At 29.1% G+C, this 19,834-nt stretch overlaps 1 protein-coding gene across 4 annotated transcripts; it reads left to right on the top strand.

The window, feature by feature from the left end:
* Positions 1-8,201: 8,201 nt before the first annotated feature.
* Positions 8,202-19,530, top strand: LOC107456253 (parafibromin). 4 transcript variants are annotated; one of them, XM_016074075.4, is made up of 7 exons: positions 8,202-8,461; positions 11,857-11,962; positions 12,065-12,103; positions 16,431-16,515; positions 17,381-17,411; positions 18,035-18,090; positions 18,925-19,530. In XM_016074075.4, exons 1-7 carry the CDS (start codon positions 8,331-8,333, stop codon positions 18,954-18,956), a joined length of 480 nt encoding a protein of 159 aa, XP_015929561.2. In that variant the 5' UTR covers positions 8,202-8,330; the 3' UTR covers positions 18,957-19,530. The 4 variants fall into 4 exon arrangements, with proteins under 4 accessions (XP_015929561.2, XP_042898250.1, XP_042898249.1 ...); XM_043042316.2 differs by lacking the exon at positions 8,202-8,461 and adding an exon at positions 10,028-10,279; XM_043042315.2 differs by lacking the exon at positions 8,202-8,461 and adding an exon at positions 10,030-10,287.
* The last annotated feature ends 304 nt before the right edge of the window (positions 19,531-19,834 follow it).

Raw genomic sequence — 19,834 nt, 5'->3', positions numbered from 1 at the left:
TAAAAAATAAATTCATTATATATATATTATTTGAAATTGCATTGTAGTTAAGACACTGAATTGCCATTGGAAAGAATAACAGTTTTGCCCTCAGGAGTAGCTGGAAGAGCACATAGCTTCAGTTTAATTACAAATTGAGAGGAAGTAAAGGAAACTTATGTTATTTTTTTATTCACTAAAATGATCGAAAATAATTATAACTTACTATCATGCTGATGGCAACTGGAGATGTACGGTTATTTTTTTTTCCTAACCATCATGACATTTAAAGAGAGCGATGGTTTTGGAAAGCAAATAGAGTAAATTTCAATTCATTTCAATTTTTTAACATCTTTCACTTCAATTAAATCGACATAAAATATACAGATTTAAAGCTACGATGATGAATGACTTATAAGTATCCTATTTTTATTAAGTAAAATTTCACATCCGCGAGTTTTAAAGAATGATATCATTGTGTTCTTTTTTCATATTTTATCTCTTTTGTTTTATTTATAGCTGAGTAACTGGACTAAGGCATATAGAGTCCTCTGAAATCATATTCTTTTTCCACCCTATAAATAAAACATTTCACTCATGAAAAATAATAGCTTAGACATAAAAATTTGCATAATGAAATTAGTTGTTATATAAATTTCATGCATTCCGTTTTCACATTTAACAGCTTTAGCATGGTAAGGAAGACAGAATCGGAGAACTATAATTGGTTTAAAACTGGCAAACGTAATAATTTTTAAAAGAAAGATTTCTGAAAAATGCATTTTTATGTCCTTTGACATTAAAAACTAACATTTTATTTTAGATTTATGATAAATGTTTGATTTTGCTTTTGTAATCGAAGTTAATTGTACAATGAAAGAAAAGTTAAAGGTAATTAATAAAAAAAACTAGCCTTGAAAGTTAAAGCTAATTAATAATTAATAAAGTGACAATTATTTGAGTGATAATTATTTTATAAAAAAATTTATAACTTGAAAGAAGAAAACATTTGACTAATACCCAGAATAAATTTCGATGCATACCCAACATAAATTTCGCTTTAAAGATTTTCAAGAAAGCACTTTTGTTGAAAAACATCCTGATTTCCATTTCAAAATTACTATGTTTCTGGTATACTTTGCTGTTATGTAGTGGAATTTTCAAAAAAAAAAAAATTAAGTGCCTAACTAGAAACAATATTATTTTCATATAATGAGTCTTTTATTAAAAAAAAACTTTGTTTACCACAATATTTCATTAAACTATTTAAATGAAATTTAAATCAGAAGGGATTAACAGCATTATAACACTGTAAAATAAAGTCCGAATGAAATTACTACAAAAAGTAACAGCATCCCAATATTCCAGTGCTTTTTATCACAAAATCCATTTTGCTCATAAAATTTCAGGGAGCAAACAGTTTGATATATCGTAATTTTTACAGTAATAACAGTAGTTACAGTACTTTTGACAGTACTGTAAAATGTGTTGCAAAATCAATTAATTCTGTCTGTTATGAGACTTACAGACTGTCCTATGTTAGCACTGTGGTCGGTGCAAGTCGGGTGTACAATTTGAATCAACCAGCTATCTCTAGGATTCGAACCCGAATGACCTTATTTAGAGACAAGCCACTAAAGTTCAATTTTTGTAAATTGATGATACTCTCCAACTGTAATACACTTTTATCTTGGAGACTTTGCTTTTTAACTAATTTTCATCAATGACACTGAAAACGGTCTAAAGTTCGAATCCAGCCTGCCGAAGACTCCTCGTGTAGTAAATGGTGACGGTTGCACGTTAAATCTGTTGGGTCACAAAATCCTCAATGTTCCCATAACAAATTATACCTCTGAGGGTACTGAATCAGAGATTTATCGTTCTCTGGTTCAAGTCAAAATTACGATATGTGGATGAATGAATGGATGTATGAATGGGTCCTCCTTATAAACGGATGTGACGTATGGGGGCGGCAGAAGACGAATATTTGGCCATAGATGGCGCCACTGGAAGAAAAAAACAATCACACCCTATGCCTTAATGGCTTACAAAAACAGCAGCATCGGTCCAACCTTGATACTCATCGACACTTCACTATTTCTAAATATCACACTTATACTATTTATAAACGTAACTGCAGCCAGTCCTTAATCAAAGCCTATTATATATTGAATTGTTTGTTCTATTTCTGCCTTAGACCTTTCTAGTAAATAAAATTAGCGTCATTTTTCGCGAAAAGGAAGAAAAAATCATGAGAACAACATCAATCGCATCATTTCCTAATTAAATAATACATTAAATTAAAAGAATGGTAAATTTACCTCATAAATCGTTGAAATCCCACACTGAAAATATTCAAGATGCTAGAAACACTCCAATTAGAAAACCAAGAGGGACCATTATAAAACCTAATCCGTACTTATAGATCTCTACGGGAACTGCCAACCTTGAAGGTGCTACAAACGTAACGATAATGGAAAAAAGCACAGGACGCCTTCTCATATTTTTTCCAGCCAATATGTATATATAACATTTGCAGTTTTTTGCTCACCTGATAATAATCTTGAAGTTATTCCGATACCTACCGATATCAAAAGCGATGAACATATTACGATATAATCTGTTATTCCTAGATATAGAACATAATGCGAGGTTAGATCGTATGTGCTTAAAACCATGAGTTTTTCTTTTTATAAAATAAATAAAGACGTAAATATTTATTAACAGGCGAAACTTAGACAAGGAATTCAACTGAGAGGGAACTAATAAATAACAAATATCTTACATCAAAAAAGTATAACTGTAATAATGATCGCCATTTTAATTTGGGTATTCAGTTTGAAATATTTCTGGAGAGTATTGCTAACAATGTTACATCATTATCTCTGAAATTCTTATGCATATAAATTTGTAAATAATGAATATTTGTGTTCACTATAATTTCAAATTTATTATTTAATGCAGTTGAAAAAATTCTTTCATGCCTGGACATTTAATTTTTTGTGAATAAAATATCTGATTACAAGCAAAAACCTTTAGTAGTATACAGTCGCGAAAATAGAAAGGAGGAAGGAGACTTTTCGCCTCTAATCGGAATTTTTATAGGAGACAAATATTGATCGCACGTGGGCTCATAAAAAATTTTCCCACATCTCAAATTTTAATACGGATGAATTTAAAATATTCCGTAAAAAATAAATTCATTCTAAATTAAGCTAAAAAGAACTCCTTTCATTTTTACTGATTTTATATTTGTATTAAAACAAGATAAATTTTACTCTTTTTTTCACAACATCATGTGATAAAAAGTTTTTCTGTTTTAGTTAGTTCTCAGAATTTTAATCATATAGCACTATTGGTGGAATATTTTCCTCCTATTTGTTGCTCAATGTATTTGCCAGACAAAACAGTTTAGTACATTAGTAAAAAACATTAGTTTATTAATTTTTTCAATAACATTTTTTCAAGTTACCCACTTAGTTTAATTGCGTTTCTCAGAAGGAGTTACATAAAGGTAGAGTGAAACGCCTTATAAATTTCCGACAGTGCAAAAATTGGATAAAACCCATTAATACGATCTATAGAGATCAAGCTTGAAATCCATGTAAACATCCAAGTCTTCATCCCAGCATGTACTGTGAAAATTCTGGATGAAATTACAGTAAAAAGCAGAGACATTTTTTACAGTAAAATCCACCTATCACTCAAATTAAATTCTAATCTCTAAAACTACTAAATCATCCTAATTAATAATTACTATAAAAATTACCGTATAATATTTTACGGTGAAAATGGATTTTACGGTTAACTGGATCTTTGGATTATGCACCCAAAGTGTCGGTACTTCATACCATAATTTGATCCAGATTTTCTTACAGTGTACGCGACTGAAACCGGTTTGCACATATTTACGTTCGTGTATCAATTGGTTAAATTAGGCGATACATAATATAAATTCGACGACTGAATAAATTAGACGATATATTAAATAAATATGGAATATTTATTATAACAGTTAAAAGATTAGTATATTATAATAATTAAACCAAAATATCAGAGGCACTGTAGTGTTTTAATAATTGCATGTTTTGCGCGAGTTTATAGGCAATACTTTTATATTTAAACATACATGTAAGGGGTTTTTATTTAAGAGATTTTTTATATACATACTATTTGTATTTATTTTTAACGCATTGCATTAGAATGTTAACCAACTGATATACGAGCGTAAACAAGTTCAAACTGGTTTCAGTCGTGTAAAATCAACGAAGCTGTATAGTATCATCTGATAACTTCAGATTTTACGTGGAATATTATAGTGCGCCAAATAATTTGGCCAGGGACTGTATATATATATATATTTAGATTTATTTGAAAAATTGTCCTTAAATTTTATTTCTTTTTAAATAACACCTTTTATTTTAGATAAAATGTCTATTGTACCTTTTATGCCACAACTCGCTTTATTAAAAAAAAAAATTAAAATAAGTTTTATATTTTTCTTTATTGACGAAGAAGAAAATGAATCCTACTACTAAGTTCCAATAATTAGCGTAAAGGAAGAAGCATGAAGCATTAATTGTCTGATTGATGAAAGCAATTAATTTCCTTATAATGCTGATTTATGGTAGAAATGGTCATTATTTGATATCGCATTAACTATGACTTACATAGCTCGCATTAACTATGACTATCGAACAAACTACGGCTCAAAATAACTTAGATTTGAATAAAAGGAAAATTATTAATAATTATCTTTTTATTCAAATTCGACAAAATCAAAGAAAATTTCTGTTTTTTGCACGGTGCATCATTCTTTTTTTGTTCTATTTAATGGCTATTTATTCTATTATTATTTGCGTTCTTATTTGTTGGTTATTATTTTTTGTTATTTTCAAATAATTTTTTCAAAATATATATGATATGAGAAAATTAAGAGAAAAAATATTTTAAATTCTGGTATCTGAAAAGAATGATGAAGTATTATTATTTTTTCTCTAGCATTTTAAGTATTGTAGTTTTATTACTGCTAATACTTATGCTATAACTGGTTTCTCGTTCTTTTCTAACTGACATCAGCAATACATAAAAAAGAAAATGTTTCGAATTCTCGATGCATTTTTTGTAAGAAATCTTAAAGTATCTTTTTGTGTTTAGNCTAGGGAAGCTACGTGTGGTGAAATAGACTTAAGGGTGTCTGTTCCAGCTTCTCACTGGAAGCGCATCGCTAGAGATAAAATCATTGCGGACTGGAATGCAGAATTTCTTGCTTCGCCTCGGTCGCTCTGGACGAAAAGGTTCTTTCCATCCATTTTTCACCGTTTGCAATGTAAATTCTTTGCAACTGATTTTAAATTGACCCAAATTTTAACAAACCATGGAAATTTTAAGAGATATTTATTTCGTTTCCATCTGCAGACCAGTGGAATTTGTGCTTGCGGTGATGCTGATGAAGATGCTGAACATATTCTTCTTCACTGTAGTCTCTATGCGAGTGCCCGAATGAATTTAAAGACTGATTTGAGACGTCTTTCAATTTGTTGGCCACCTGTCTTATCAGAACTGGTCAAAAGTATTGAAAGTCTTGCGGCCTTGCGGAATTTTGTTTTTAATGTAAATTTGTAAATTTTTCTCCTTTTGTTTTCTACTTACAACTGTAAGCCTCATGATACTTTGTGGTGCATGAGGAGTTTTAAGTCGTTTAAATAAATAAAATAAATAAAAACCCTTTTACTCGCGTAAAACTCTTTCTTTGTAGTATTGATATTGAAACTGATCTAGTCGTAAAGCGAGCGAACTTGGAATAACACCCGAAAGCTTATACGTGTGTATAACCTAAAACAACTCCCGTTTTCCCAGGGGGCAGAAATACCTTCATAGAAAGTTAGCTTTTATTTAAGATTTGACATTATATCTCGAAATCAACAAAATAATGTAGGCTTTCTAATTGAAAAAATTATCATCAGATATTAATGAAATTAAGTAATTCTGGTGAGTAAGAAGGAAAAATTTGTGTTAGTTATTTATACATGTATTGTTAAAAACAGGTGACATAATTGCTAGATTTAGAAAAAAATCTTTTTTTTTTTTTTTTTTTTTTTTNAAAAAAGAAGAATTTTTTTTTTTTTTTTTTTTTTGGTGCTGATTTAGCCTGTTTTTACTAGTTCATTATTGTTCTTATTACAAGCCATGCGCATCATGCGAGTGCATGCACCATCATTCTTTTATTATACTTTTTGCCGTATTTCGAGTAGCGAGATTAAGTTCATTTTGCAAATCATCATTCAGGTTTATAGCAAGTAGGTTATAGCAAGTAGAGTTTTAAAACGCTTTTTTTTCTTCCAAATGACGATTCTAATGTCTTGAAAGCACAGCTTTTCAAATGAATATTCTTTTCTTTACACATTCATAAAAAATCAGATAGCAAATACACGTATAAAGGAAATGCTACTCATTAAAAGCTCAAAACACAATGATCAAGTTTCTAGCCGAATGAATTTAAAATGCTCCGAAAAGAGTTACCCGGAAGTATAGGAAGCAAAGAGCTTGCAGCTTGCTCTAGTGCAGAAAACATCATCTATAGCTAGCTCCACTGCTAGCTAAGAAATTCAAAAATTTATTTAAATATATGTGGTAACAGTGTGCTGGACAATATTTCGAACTCTCACGATCATCCTCAGGGATGTTTCCCAGACCGTCGCCAATAGCCCATTGTGCAGCCTAGTGCGACGTAAATGAACAACAACAAGGATCATTCTCACCGAATGCAGTTTTCTCAGCACTGATCACCGTCGAGGGAATAAGAGGATCTGTTTGACTCCTAACGAGCCATCAAGAAAGAACATTTGTATCGTTTCCATACATATGAACATCTTAACATCCTGTAACTCTAATAAAAGATCCAGGAATCGAAAGAACCTCCATAGCAGCAGAACACTATATGGGCTTAACTCCCGAGATCGCAATATATAGATGTGCGAAAACACTTCTGGGGTGGTGACTTCCGTCTTTTTCTATTTCTTACTTTCGGTTGTTTGTTATTCTTTCCTTGTTGTATTTTGTTTCATATTTTATAACCGTCGTTGAACAGTCGACCCAACAAACATGAAAGTTTTTTATTTTAGTTTCAAGAATTTTTGGAATCGTTTTTTTTTTTTTTTTTTTTTTTNAAAAAGATTTTTTTTTTTGTTTCGTACACATTCTTTATTTTGCGTTTTTTAGTTTCTAAATAATGATTTTTATTGATATTTAAAATTGTTTAATTAAAAATTTTTGTCAATTTTTTTTTCAAAATTAAATAATATAAAATTATGAGCTTATGTATACTTTTTGCTTATTTTAATGTTTAAAATAATATGATTCTTAAAACTATGGAATGTAACGTTTAAATAGGCCTTTCATGTTGTATCATTAAATTTAGTAAAACTATTTCTCAGGCATTATGTTTTATCTCTAATAAGAAGGTATATTTTTTTCTGTTTATTTACAGATATTTTTCCGATATGTTTTGGATGTTCTTTCTCTAAAAAAAGAGATACCATTTTGTTTTCGCTTGCATATAAGAAAGAATATCAAACATTTTTCTTTTTTAAATTTAATAAGACACATAATAAAAAAGGAGCGTTGCAATGCTACTCTGAAGATATTTCCAGAGCAACTGAACGACTGTTAGTATAGAAATCGCAGCGATTCGTCTTATACAACAGCATCCCTACAGTTCGTTGCAATCGTGAATTTTCTAGTCGGTTATCGGAGGTAAGGAAACCACATTCGGTGAGAATGATGCCTTAGTTCCAAACCATGGATGTTCCAAACCGCATGGTCTCGCAGTGGACTGATCGTTAAGACACGGTTCCCAGCAGATCACCGAAGTCAAGCATCACTGGTTGCGGTCAGTGTGCGGGAGGGTGACCACTTGGATCAGTCTGCGTAGGGACCGAGGGTGTGCGGTATGGGTCCTTGCTAAACTGTTCTACCGTAAAGTGCTCGACTTCGCGTGCAGGTCGTCGGGATACCGAAGCGGGGGTGCCATTCCCTCTGCAGAGGATCAAAATTGTGATGGCATGTCTTCGGATAATCCTCAGGGGTGTTTCCCAGACCGTCGCCAATAGCCCCATTGTGCAGCTCTAGTGCGACGCAAATGAACTACAACTACAACAACAACCAAACTTTCCAACCTTTTTTTTAAGCAAAACACTACTCATATTTTTTTAGGCACAGAAATAGGCAGTTGATGATGACAACTTGACCGCGAATTCATGATTTGAAATATTAAAATTGTCTTGGCCTCCAGAATAATCTTGTATGCCAAGGTCTATATATTTATTTCAAGGTCTATATATTATTTTACTATGACTAATCCATTGAGTGTTCTTCGGGAGTACAATTTTTTTAAAAAGCCAATTATTGAACGAAATAATCAAGTTATTTTTGGAGCGAATTCATGGCCCAAAACAACACAAACCAATTATCTTGTATGTGGGTAAGTTTTCTTCAAAAATTAATTGTATATGTTTCAGTTTTGATAATAAAATCGGCATCTTAAGGTATCTTGGAACATTACTTCAGTGTTAATCTTCGTTTTCTTTACCAATGTGTACAACAATTTCTGCACCTCAATTACAAAAATAAATTCCTTACAATATAAGTGTTTATTAATTTTCTTGAATAAGTAATATCTTTACCTCTTATTGAAAGCAATTAAGTTTAATTGTATAAAACTGATTTAAACCTAGTTCTAATTACATGTAAGCAGGGGTCTGTCCAGGCCGAATTTACTACCGTTTAGCGGTACCTTCACAAATTCAACTTTAGGAAAAACGGTAGTTTCACAAATTCAATTTTGGAAAAACGGTAGTTTCACAAAATACTTTTTCTTAAAATTTCATATTTGTATCCCTTAAGAAACGATAAATCCATATTTTTGTGTTGATTTCTTAATTTAAATTTTTCACAAATTACGTCTAAATTTTCACAAAATAGGTACCTGTCAGAAAAACCTAGACAGACCCCTGGTAAGTTTTTTCGGCTTATTATTTTGACAATTATAATATAATTTCTTAACCTAAGCTGTTAGGTGTTTAGAGCTTCTCACAAATATATTTCATTAAGTGTGAGGATACAGTTAAATGTCATTTAATGTGTCAATTTATTGCTCTGTTGAAAGTGATCTATATTTATCCTAAGAATTATAACAAAATAAAGCAAATTAGAATCTTTATAAAATGTTTGTTTGCAATAAAAATAAAAAATTTTTGTAGTAATTTTAAGTAAAAATGTAGCACAATGTTTACTTTTTAATAAATTAAATCTAAGTTTACTGTTATTTTTTTAGAAAGATAGCTACTCAGTGTTTTCACAACAGCGCGAGAATCTCGCATATTTTTTACTTTTCTCGCATTAACAAATTATTACTGCGAGAAATTCGCGCATTCTATAAATCAATTTCAAAATTCGCGAATTTCTCGCATTTTGGAAGAAGCTTCGAATTACGCTATTTAGAATAAAATCCGTTTCACTTTTCTTCCTGGATCTCTCATTATTTTCAACATTTGCTCCATTATCTAGCTTCCCTATTTACCAGTATTGTTCAGAACCTTTTCGAACAACAGAACACAACCGAACCACGGAACCCCTTTCAGAACACNATGATACCTGCAATATGCAATGCTAGCCAGTAAAAATGTCGACACCAAGAGCTATTTTATATTAATTCAGCAAGCGCTGCAATACTAATGTCCAGTATCTAGAAATCACTTTGCATGAATAAAAATATTGTAGTAAAAAATATGTATTTCCTAGCGTATTCGTTACATCTTTCCAGCTCAAACATTTTCGCCATTTTCAATCACGTTCAAAAAGCGGGCATCCAAGCAGTTGGCGATAGATTTCGTTTGGCAATCACCCATTTCACCAGATCGCCAAAGTTTAGGGTTATAAGAGGGCGGTCAGCCAAGACAGTGCGTTCCTTAAAAGATAGAGACCCCCAAACATTCGTCCAATTTTATAAGCACAACACTACTCATATTTTTTTAGGCGCAGAAATAGGCAGTTGATGATGACAACTTAGTATTGACCGCGAATTCACGATTTGAAATATTAAAATTGTCTTGGCCACCAGAATATTCTTGTATGACAAGGTCTATATATTTTTACAAGGTCTATATATTATTTTACTATGAGTAATCCATTGAATGTTCTTCGGGAGTACAATTTTTTTAAAAAGCCAATTATTGAACGAAATAATCAAGTTATTTTTGGAGCGAATTCATGGCCCAAAACAACACAGAACAATTATCTTGTATGTGGGTAAGTTTTCTTCAAAAATTAATTATATATGTTTTAGTTTTGATAATAAAATCGTCATCTTGAGGTATCTCGGAACATGACTTCAGTGTTAATCTTCGTTTTCTTTACAATGTGTACAACAATTTCAGCACCTCAATTACAAAAATATATCCCCTACAATTTAAGTGTATATTAATTTTCTTGAATAAGTAATATCTTTACCTCTTATTGGAAGCAATTAAGTTAAATTGTATAAAACTGATTTAAACCTAGTTCTAATTACATGTTAGTTTTTTTCTCTGCTTATTATTTTGACAATTATAATATAATTTCTTAACCTAAGCCATTAGGTGTTTAAAGCTTCTCACAAATATATTTCATTAAGCGTGAGGATACAGTTGAAGGTAATTTAAGGTGTCAATTTATTGCTCTGTTAAAAGTGATGTATATTTATCCTAAGAATTATGACAAAATATAGCAAATTAGAATCTTTATAAAATGTTTGTTTGCAATAAAAATTAAAAGTTTTTGTAGTAATTTTAAGTAAAAGTGTAGCACAATGTTTACTTTTTAATAAATTAAATTTAAGTTTACTGTAATTTTTTTTTTAGAAAGATAGCTACTATTTAAAATTTATCTTTTCACTATTAAATTTTTTTACATTTCAGCAGTTTTTTCAAAAATGCAAAAAATTAAAAAGACACAAAGCGTGAGTTTTGTATGTATTCTTCATCTCCAAAAAATATTTATAAAAAAAATAGCTAAATTGTCACTTGGTTATTTGAGGTGGCAAAATTAAACCAAACCTCAATAAGTTTTTTCCTCTGTTTTTATAATGAAGAAAGAGAATAATAATTCTAAGTATTGAAATAACATTGCAATTTTTCATTGATGCAAGTCATATATTAATTTTTCTTGAACTGTATCTTTGATATTTAAGATTTGTATTATTTTAAATAGGGACCTCCGTTTTAAATGCAAAAGGACCAGACAATTTGAATCCTGGGTTCTAGGGACCCATAGTTTAAACGTGTAGTGAATCACTATTTTTTTTCTTAGGAATTCCTTGAATGTAGTTTCTTTCATAAAATATTTTGATTCAAAGTTTCTCTAGTTCTTCAGTATTTTAAATAGGCAATTCCATAATTCCTAAGTGGTAATTTAATCTTATATTTTTAGTGTTTTCTCAGAATTTATTGATTTAATTTTCTTTCTTAAATTATGTAGTTTTCAGATTAATGGTCATTTACAGATCATTCTGGGGCTGCTTTATCATCAGGTTTTACTTCTTTTTGAACAGCTTTGTTCTATTATATCTATTAATACTAAAACATCTTTATTGTAACATAATATATAAAACCAGATTTACAGATTTTTTGATAAATGAATTTAGAACTGTGATTTTTATTATGTGATTGAAGAATGGGACAACAATCTTTTCTTTATATACAGTGTTGTATATTATGAAAGATAAATGTTTGTATATTGGACTTCAAATATCAGCAATGTGTTTAAATACATGATTACGTTTTACATATTGATGCTTATTTTTCTGTTGTATCAATTATAATAGATAATGCATATTTTTAGTTCTGGGAAAGATGGAACTCAAAAGAAATATTATACACTAGAATGCCTGCTTTATTTTATAAAAAATGCATCTTTGTCTCATCCAAAGTATGTCGAACAAGCTGCTGTAAGTATATAATTGAGTATATTTAAAGATTAATTGAGAATTTTGTTTTTAAATTTTTCTAATAAGACATTATTATGATCATGCATTATCATTACAATTTAGGCTGAAAACATTCCTGCTGTCCGCCGTCCAGATCGTAAAGTAAGCTTTAAATTATTTTACTAACTATTTTTATACAATTGTATACATTCAGAATTCCCACGGGTCAGGGAAAACCTGGAATTGTCAGGCAATTTAAAATAAGCAAAATAAATCAGGGAAAATCACTAATTTTTGCTTTAACCTGGGAAAATCCTACGACAAAACCTGGAAAATGATTGATTGCAATCTGATAAGTTGATTTTTGTACATGCTGAAGCGCGTCGCCTACTGCGCATGTGCAAAATTATTGATCGCCCTCTACGTCTGACGTGGATGTAGTCAGAGCCAATGAGATTTACTCAACTTTCGTCACACTTTACGTATGACATATTTTACGAATGGGTATAGTGCATTTTCTCCTTTCCATTCTTCTTTGTCTCCCCTTCTCACATTATTAAAATGGCACGTGTGATCGTAAGTAGACATGGTACAACATAATTTTTTGTTTGTTTTTTCAACGGAGGCTTGTGAATTTTGTGTTTGGAGATTGTTTTTTTTCGCTGGTCTGGATTTGTTATATAAATTTTTTTTTCTATTATTACTTATTTGTTGTTTGAAAAATGTGCAAGAAAACTGAGTTTAATTCAGAATGGATGGATGATCGTTAAAATCCTGAATGGTCAAACTGGATTGAAGCAGTTCGTAACGATCCGTTTAAGGCACGTTGTCGTTTCTGCAACAAAACTTTCAATTTGAGTAATATGGGAAGACAGGCTATTATTAGTCACGAAAAAAGGGATAAGCATTAAAAGGCATTGGACAGTTCAAAATTATTCTCTGTTGTGGTCATATATGCTAATATAGCACTTGATAAAGAACGAAAGTCTAGTGCTGCTGCAAGTGATAATGCAGAAAAAGAGCTGCCAACTACATCAAAAATAATGGAATTCATTACAAGGGAAGAATCCTTAACTTCCGAAATTTTATGGATTTTTAAAGTTGTAATGACGTATTCGTCATACAATGCTTTTACAGATGCTGGACCATCATTTCAAGCTATGTTCCCCGATAGTGCTATAGCTAAAAGCATTAGCTTTGGAAGTAAGAAAATGGCGTACATTGTTTCACTTGGCTTAGCACCCTAATTGGACCTTCGCCTTTTGTTTTGTGCTTTGATGAAGCGGTTAACAGTGCTGCGCAAAGAGGCCAAATGGATATTATTATCCGCTATTGGCCTGAAAGTTCTAACTAGGTAAAAGTGAGGTATTTACAGGATATGCGCACACCTGGAAAGTCATGAAAAATCATGGATTTTGGTCATTATTTTTTAAAATGGAATCCCCCCCCCAATTTCATGGTGTTCTGAATATCTGAATTTGTAACAAAAACTCCACTCACAGTTAATTTTATTAAAATATAAAATGTTTTTATGGTGTTCTTTCAAAAAATGAAAGAAAGAACATCAATTTTAAAGCGAATTATCTTTTAAACTCTTGTGATTGCAAATTTTTTTTATTTATTTATTTTATCAATTTAAAATTCTAGCTGAAGCAAACCAGTCATTAGCAATATTTTTTTATTGCAAATTGAGGACAGAAAAATCACTAGTATTTCTTTTCTTTGGGGTGAACGAAATCTTTATGATGAACGAAGTATCTTTAGAATATAATTCTGCTGAAAAAAAAATTGCTTTTGCATTTTCGCCCCAGTTATTTTGCATCTTGCTTTACTCTATTTTTTAAATTTGAAATCTATAAATATGAAGATGCAGAGTATAAAAGTTTTGGTTATACCTATCATTTAAATTAACGTTATTATAATGCTTTTTTAAATTTATCGTTGAGTTATTATCAAAGAAAATAGTAACTTTGTTAAGTCATGAAAAGTTCTTGGAATTAGTCATGAATTTGAAAATCTAAAATGTAGCAGATACCCTGTATTTAGATANTTTTAAAAATATAATAGGTAATGCCACAGAAAGTATATTTAGATTATAATAAAATAATAAAATTCTAGTTTTTAATATTCTATTTAAAAAATTAGCAGTTTTCAAAGAATAATAAAAACTGTTTTTTTCCTCTCAAAAAATACGGTTAATGTTTTATGAATTTTTTTCCTTTCTCTCCTGATTTTTTTCAAAGTTTTGAGTTAAAAGCACATTTTTTACCAACTCTGCATCTATTCATTATTAATCAATTGTAACATTACATTTAATTAACGGTATACAGTAAAGGTCCTGTAACTAATTAAGTGTAAGAGGCCAAACAGCGGTATACAATAAAGGTCCTGTAACTAATTTAGTGTAAGAGGCCAAACAGCGGTTTTATTTTTCGGGCCTGTATAAGTGAGGAGTTATTCCGCCTCTTCCTGAAATGCCTCAAAACAAACGATAAAGGACCCTATTGTACTTGCCTTTTGCCGTTATCCTACCTAGAATGCCAGCTTACGGCCTTACGTTTGCCGTGAGGTGTGTGCTTACTGGGAAGTTTTGGAGACATCTTTTTGATTAGTTAAAAGAGGAAAAATGATTTTCTTTATTTAATCTAGCGACTTGCAGCTTGCATATAATTCATGGTGCATTTCAGAGAGGCAACAAATTTTCTAACTGGAAATTGAATATTTTATTTCAATCTGTACAAATTGTTTTAAGACAGTCCAGCTAGATATGCAGACTTCATAACTTTGACAAATTCAAATGTTTTTCCATTAATATTTTGTCAAATAAGATGGATTGAAAATGTTTCTGTGACAGAAAGAGCATTAGAAGTTTTTCCATATGTTTTGAAACATTTTGAAAAATGCAGAAAAAATGTGCCCAAAACTGTAACTGTTGCAAATATTGAAGATGCTATCAGATGCTCATTTTAGCTAAGATAGCATTTTTCATTTCAGTCGCTGCTATCTTTTTTAAGGTCATTCCAAAGACCTGTGCCAATGGTACCATTTTTATTTGGTGCTTTCTCAGATATATTTAGACAGTTAATGTCTAGATTTATTAAACAAGAAGTGTTATGAAGAGCCGAAACACCTCTTCTACTTCTAGAGTTAGAAGCGGATAATGTTACTACACACAAAAGAGGCAGTGAGCTAGATCTTGATATTGCTACGAGGAACTTTCTAGTTAAAAGTGGGGTGTCTGAAGCAGAAAAAATAAATTTCTTTAAATAATGCAAAAAAAATTTGTGAACTTCTTGTGTTAACTTCTAAAATTATTGAAAAGTCACCTGTATATTTTGCTATAGTTAAAGCTGTGTCTTGCTTAGATCCTCTTTTGTTATATTCAGATGCAACTTTTACATCAAAGTAATATTTTACCTGTACTGGCTGCTGATCGTACAAAGAAGCAATTTTTTTGTTACAAATGAGTGGAAAACTACTTTTGTTTCATACTCTTAACAAAGATGCACCTTTGGATGTTGTTTTTTTCCAGTTACCTAGATAAAAAAGGCAACTTTAAAGATTTGTTCCAAGTAATAAAAATTGTGATGACTCTTTCACTTGGAAATGCTTCGTCTGAGTCCGGATTCTCAATCAGCAAAGATATGTTGATTGAGAATTTGCGTGAAAAATCTCAATCAATTCGCGTTTTGCTTCGTTCAACATATGATGCCATAAAATCTTCTGGGGACCAGTATCAGTCAATATAACACCAGATATGCTTCAGCATGTGAAAATTTCTCGAACACGATACCACATGGCACTTGACGAGATAAAGAAAGCAAGAAGAAAAGGGTAAAAGAGCTGAATACCATAAAAACTATTATCTAAATGTGTAAATAGATGATTCATTATATTTTCAAACTTTATTGTGTATTACTTTGTTTTCAGTTTTCATTTCATATTTAAAAAGTTATTTATGTGTGTATAAAGCTGAGAAATTTGAAATTGGTAAGTAAAAACTTTAAATAATATTTTGCTTGTATTTGTAACAGACAAGACTGTTTCTTCAATGAAACACTAAATTTTCGAGTTTGTCTTTTCAAATTATTCTTTATTTTGACTTGATGCCCTTTCTGCTGTATGTTGTTCAGTTAACAATTGTAAAAGCTAAAGAAAATTCTCTTTATTAGTTATGTATCCAATAGCATTAAGAAATATTTTACTCAACTCTTATATTATTAGTCACTTGAAGACTCGTTATTTTTCATATATATATATTCGGATAATTAAAAGTTGTTTATTTTTATTATAGTTGCCATATGTAATTAAAATGTGATCTGGAATTTTATTGAAATGTTTCTGGAAAAGTCAGGGAAATTTCATTTCTGGAATTGAGTGGGAACCCTGACATTGTATATTTTATTCCTTTACCATTTTTTTTTATATATATATATGTGTTAAAAATAATGAGGCAAAAAGAATCTGCTTATGAGACATTTTTTTCTAGAAATTATTGGCATATCTAAAGGGAGATTCTAGTACTATGTCCAGTAGCATTGATAAAAATGGGCCCATTAAAGACATTACTATAGGTAAAGTAGTAGCAAAACATTTTTCTGAAATATCGAGCATTTCTTTGTTTGTATATTTTACTTACCAAAAATTATTATAATTTATAAAATGTATGTTTGCTTCCGTTTCTATATTTCATATCTTTATCTTTGAAAACTTATTATTTTCTTTTTGGTACTTTTGTGTTAGCTGGAAATTCAATATATGTTATGTACATATATATTTTTAATTCTAGAACACTTTAATTCCAATTTTCATTAGAAGCTAAATTTAAATATTTTAATAAATAAAAAAGAAAACTAATTAGTAAGGGAATTTATTTCAATTCAGATTTCAATATATAATGGCATTTAGAAATAATTAACAAGAGAAAATTATTATTTTCACTCAAAATGGCTATTATTCAGGACTATAACTTTATAAAGAACTTTTTTTAATAAATGTTTTATTAATATTTTATTTATATATATTTCAATTTTTATTATAGTTTAATTTGTAATTTTGAAAACCTATTGAGTAATTTTGAGTTTCAATTATTATTTATTTCTAATCTATGTCTAAGAAATTTTAAAGCCTGAAAAATATCATCTAAACCTTAAAATTTTGATTCTATTTTTATATTTTGCAGAAAAGCTTATTAAATTTAAATTATTTAATCAAGATGGAAAAAAAATACAAAATAAAATTTTGTTAGGATTTTCTCTAGATTTTTAAACTATATGTATCTTATTAATTTCAAAGTGTTTTTCCTTAACATTGTTTTTTGTTTATGGCATCAGTCGTAAATTTTTCAAGAAATTATTTATTTATTTTTTTTTATTTGAAATTTTTAAATAATTAACCTTGAGTACAATATTATATCATATTTTTAATTTTTTATTACAGTTTATGATAAAGAAGCTGAAATTGAAACAAAGTGAGTATTTCATATTTGGATATAATTTCATTATATTTTGAACAATTTATAGCAGAAGCTTTAATTATATTCATCTAAAATATAAAGGACTGGGATGATAAAAAGAAATAAAAATTCATCTTTTAAGTTTTACATCAAAATGCACCTTATATTCATTTTGTTATTTTTCTATAAGAAAATGTCTTTAAAAAAAACATAAACAATTTATAATTATATTATAAAATATAATTGTTAAAAAAAAACAATTATATTTTGAACACTTTATAGCAGAAGCTTTAATTATATTCATCTAAAATATAAAGGACTGGGATGATAAAAAGAAATAAAAATTCATCTTTTAAATTTTACATCAAAATGCACCTTATATTGATTTTATTATTTTTCTATAAGAAAATGTCTTTAAAAAAAACGTGTGCATAGAGTTTTTTTCCGCTCACAAACATAACAAAAACATATTCTGTTTTGTATTCCAAGAATTTTATAATGCCTAAATTTTGCAATAAAATAATCATTTTTTAATACAGATATTTTTTCTTTTAATTGAAAAAATTAATCATAAAATTATTATTCATTGCATTTTACAATAATGTACTCTTACTAACATTTTATTTTGTGTTTTTCAGTGAACTCAGAGCTAAATTAGGCCTTATTAAATCTGAAGAAACTAATAATTCTTCTAGTAAGTTTTATGAATTTTTGGAAACATTTTTTCAATCTTTACTATGCCTTTTCGATAGAAAATTTAAAAAAATAATAATTTAAAGATAAAAAAAACTAATTTGTAGTTTTTTCTGCCTGCAAATAATTTAATATTTATATTTTTAGCACCTGTGGATTTTGATGTCATTAAAGCTAAATATGTTGTCTATTTGTTTTTTAATTTTGCATTAACGTGTACGTCATTGATATTCTGATCTGATTTTTAACTTCTTTTTTTTTTACAGTCAACTAAAAGCTGAATTAGACCTAAAACCTTTAAATACTGCCGATGATATTCCAGCTAAGATTTGTTTAACTGTTCCTTTTTATTTCATCCATAAAATTGAAATTTTATTTTCGGCACTGTTGTAAATTTAGGAGAATGTTTGTCGTTATTGATTATTTTTTTATTTAATAACATGGAAGTGACTAATATCTGATTAAAATCTTCATTCGCTTTAAAAATACATAAAAAGCGAAGAAAAACAGTACAAATTTCAAGCTCTTCAAAAGTTTTTAAAATGTCCAAAGAAAAGATATGTTATCGATAGGTTTATCTGAATAGACTGAATACTGATTTTCAAGAGTTACTTTATGTTATCACCTCATTTAATTCCAATATTCAATCTACTTTAGACATGGAAATTAATTTAATTTACCTTTTTTAGATGCTCTTGTATCTGAATATTTTGATCCTTTTTTCACCTTTGTTTTTATATATATATTTTTTCTTAAGGGTTTTATTTTTTTATATGTGTGTTAAAAATAATGAGGTAACAAGCAATGTGCTTATGAGACATTTCTTTTTTTCTAGAAATTATTGACATATCCAAAGGGAGATTCTAGTGCAGTGGCCAGTGGCATTGATAAAAATGGGTCCTTTGAAGGCAAAGGCATTATAATGATATGGAAGTTGATTATTTGTGTTTAAAGAACGTTAACGCATGTACACCAGATGGTTTAAATCCTGCAATCTTGATATATATGGTTCATAGTACACAATTAAATTTTATCTAGAAATTCAAAAATGTTGGAATAAACTTTAAATTAGTGTGTGTTCACAGAATGATGGAATGAACACTTGCAGTTTATCCAACTTCAATCATTTGTATGGGTAGCATATTACCCAAAATGTTTTAGCATCATCTGTCACATTATGATAAGGATTATTAAAAATCCTTAATATTGTTTTTTTTATACTGAGGATGGTTTTGCTCCAGAAAAAATCCAGACTTTTCCATAACCTTGATCCAGAAATCTAAGGTCTAGAAGTTACAAGAAACCATTGATCACGTTTATGTACAAAAAATTCTTCTATATTTTATTTAAAAATATTACAACTAGACTTTGTACTTGGCATCTCTTTCATTTGTAAATATTTTTTGTTAGAATAATAAATGTGATAAAAGATAAAAGTAAACTTATAAATAATTATTCATTTAAATTATGCTGTATATAATTTATTTAGAATTTCATTTTATGAATATATCAATGATTTAAATTTATAAAGACATTAATTTTTTGAAATGCGTCACTAATGATTTTATGTAAGAAAATTTCAAGATTTTGGAATTTTCAGGATCTCACAATTACTCCTGTTTATACTGAATTCTTATTATTTGAATTAGACGTAATATATTGCTATTATTTTAAATATTTGTCAATAAAAATTCAATATTTTTAAATGTTCATCAAAAAATTTAATATTTTAGATATTTGCTTTT

The sequence above is a fragment of the Parasteatoda tepidariorum genome, chromosome 8 (assembly GCF_043381705.1).
Source record: "Parasteatoda tepidariorum isolate YZ-2023 chromosome 8, CAS_Ptep_4.0, whole genome shotgun sequence".
Taxonomy (NCBI): domain Eukaryota; kingdom Metazoa; phylum Arthropoda; class Arachnida; order Araneae; family Theridiidae; genus Parasteatoda; species Parasteatoda tepidariorum.
The sequence above is the reverse complement of the archived record's forward strand: the minus strand, read 5'-3'. Positions and strand labels throughout refer to the sequence as shown.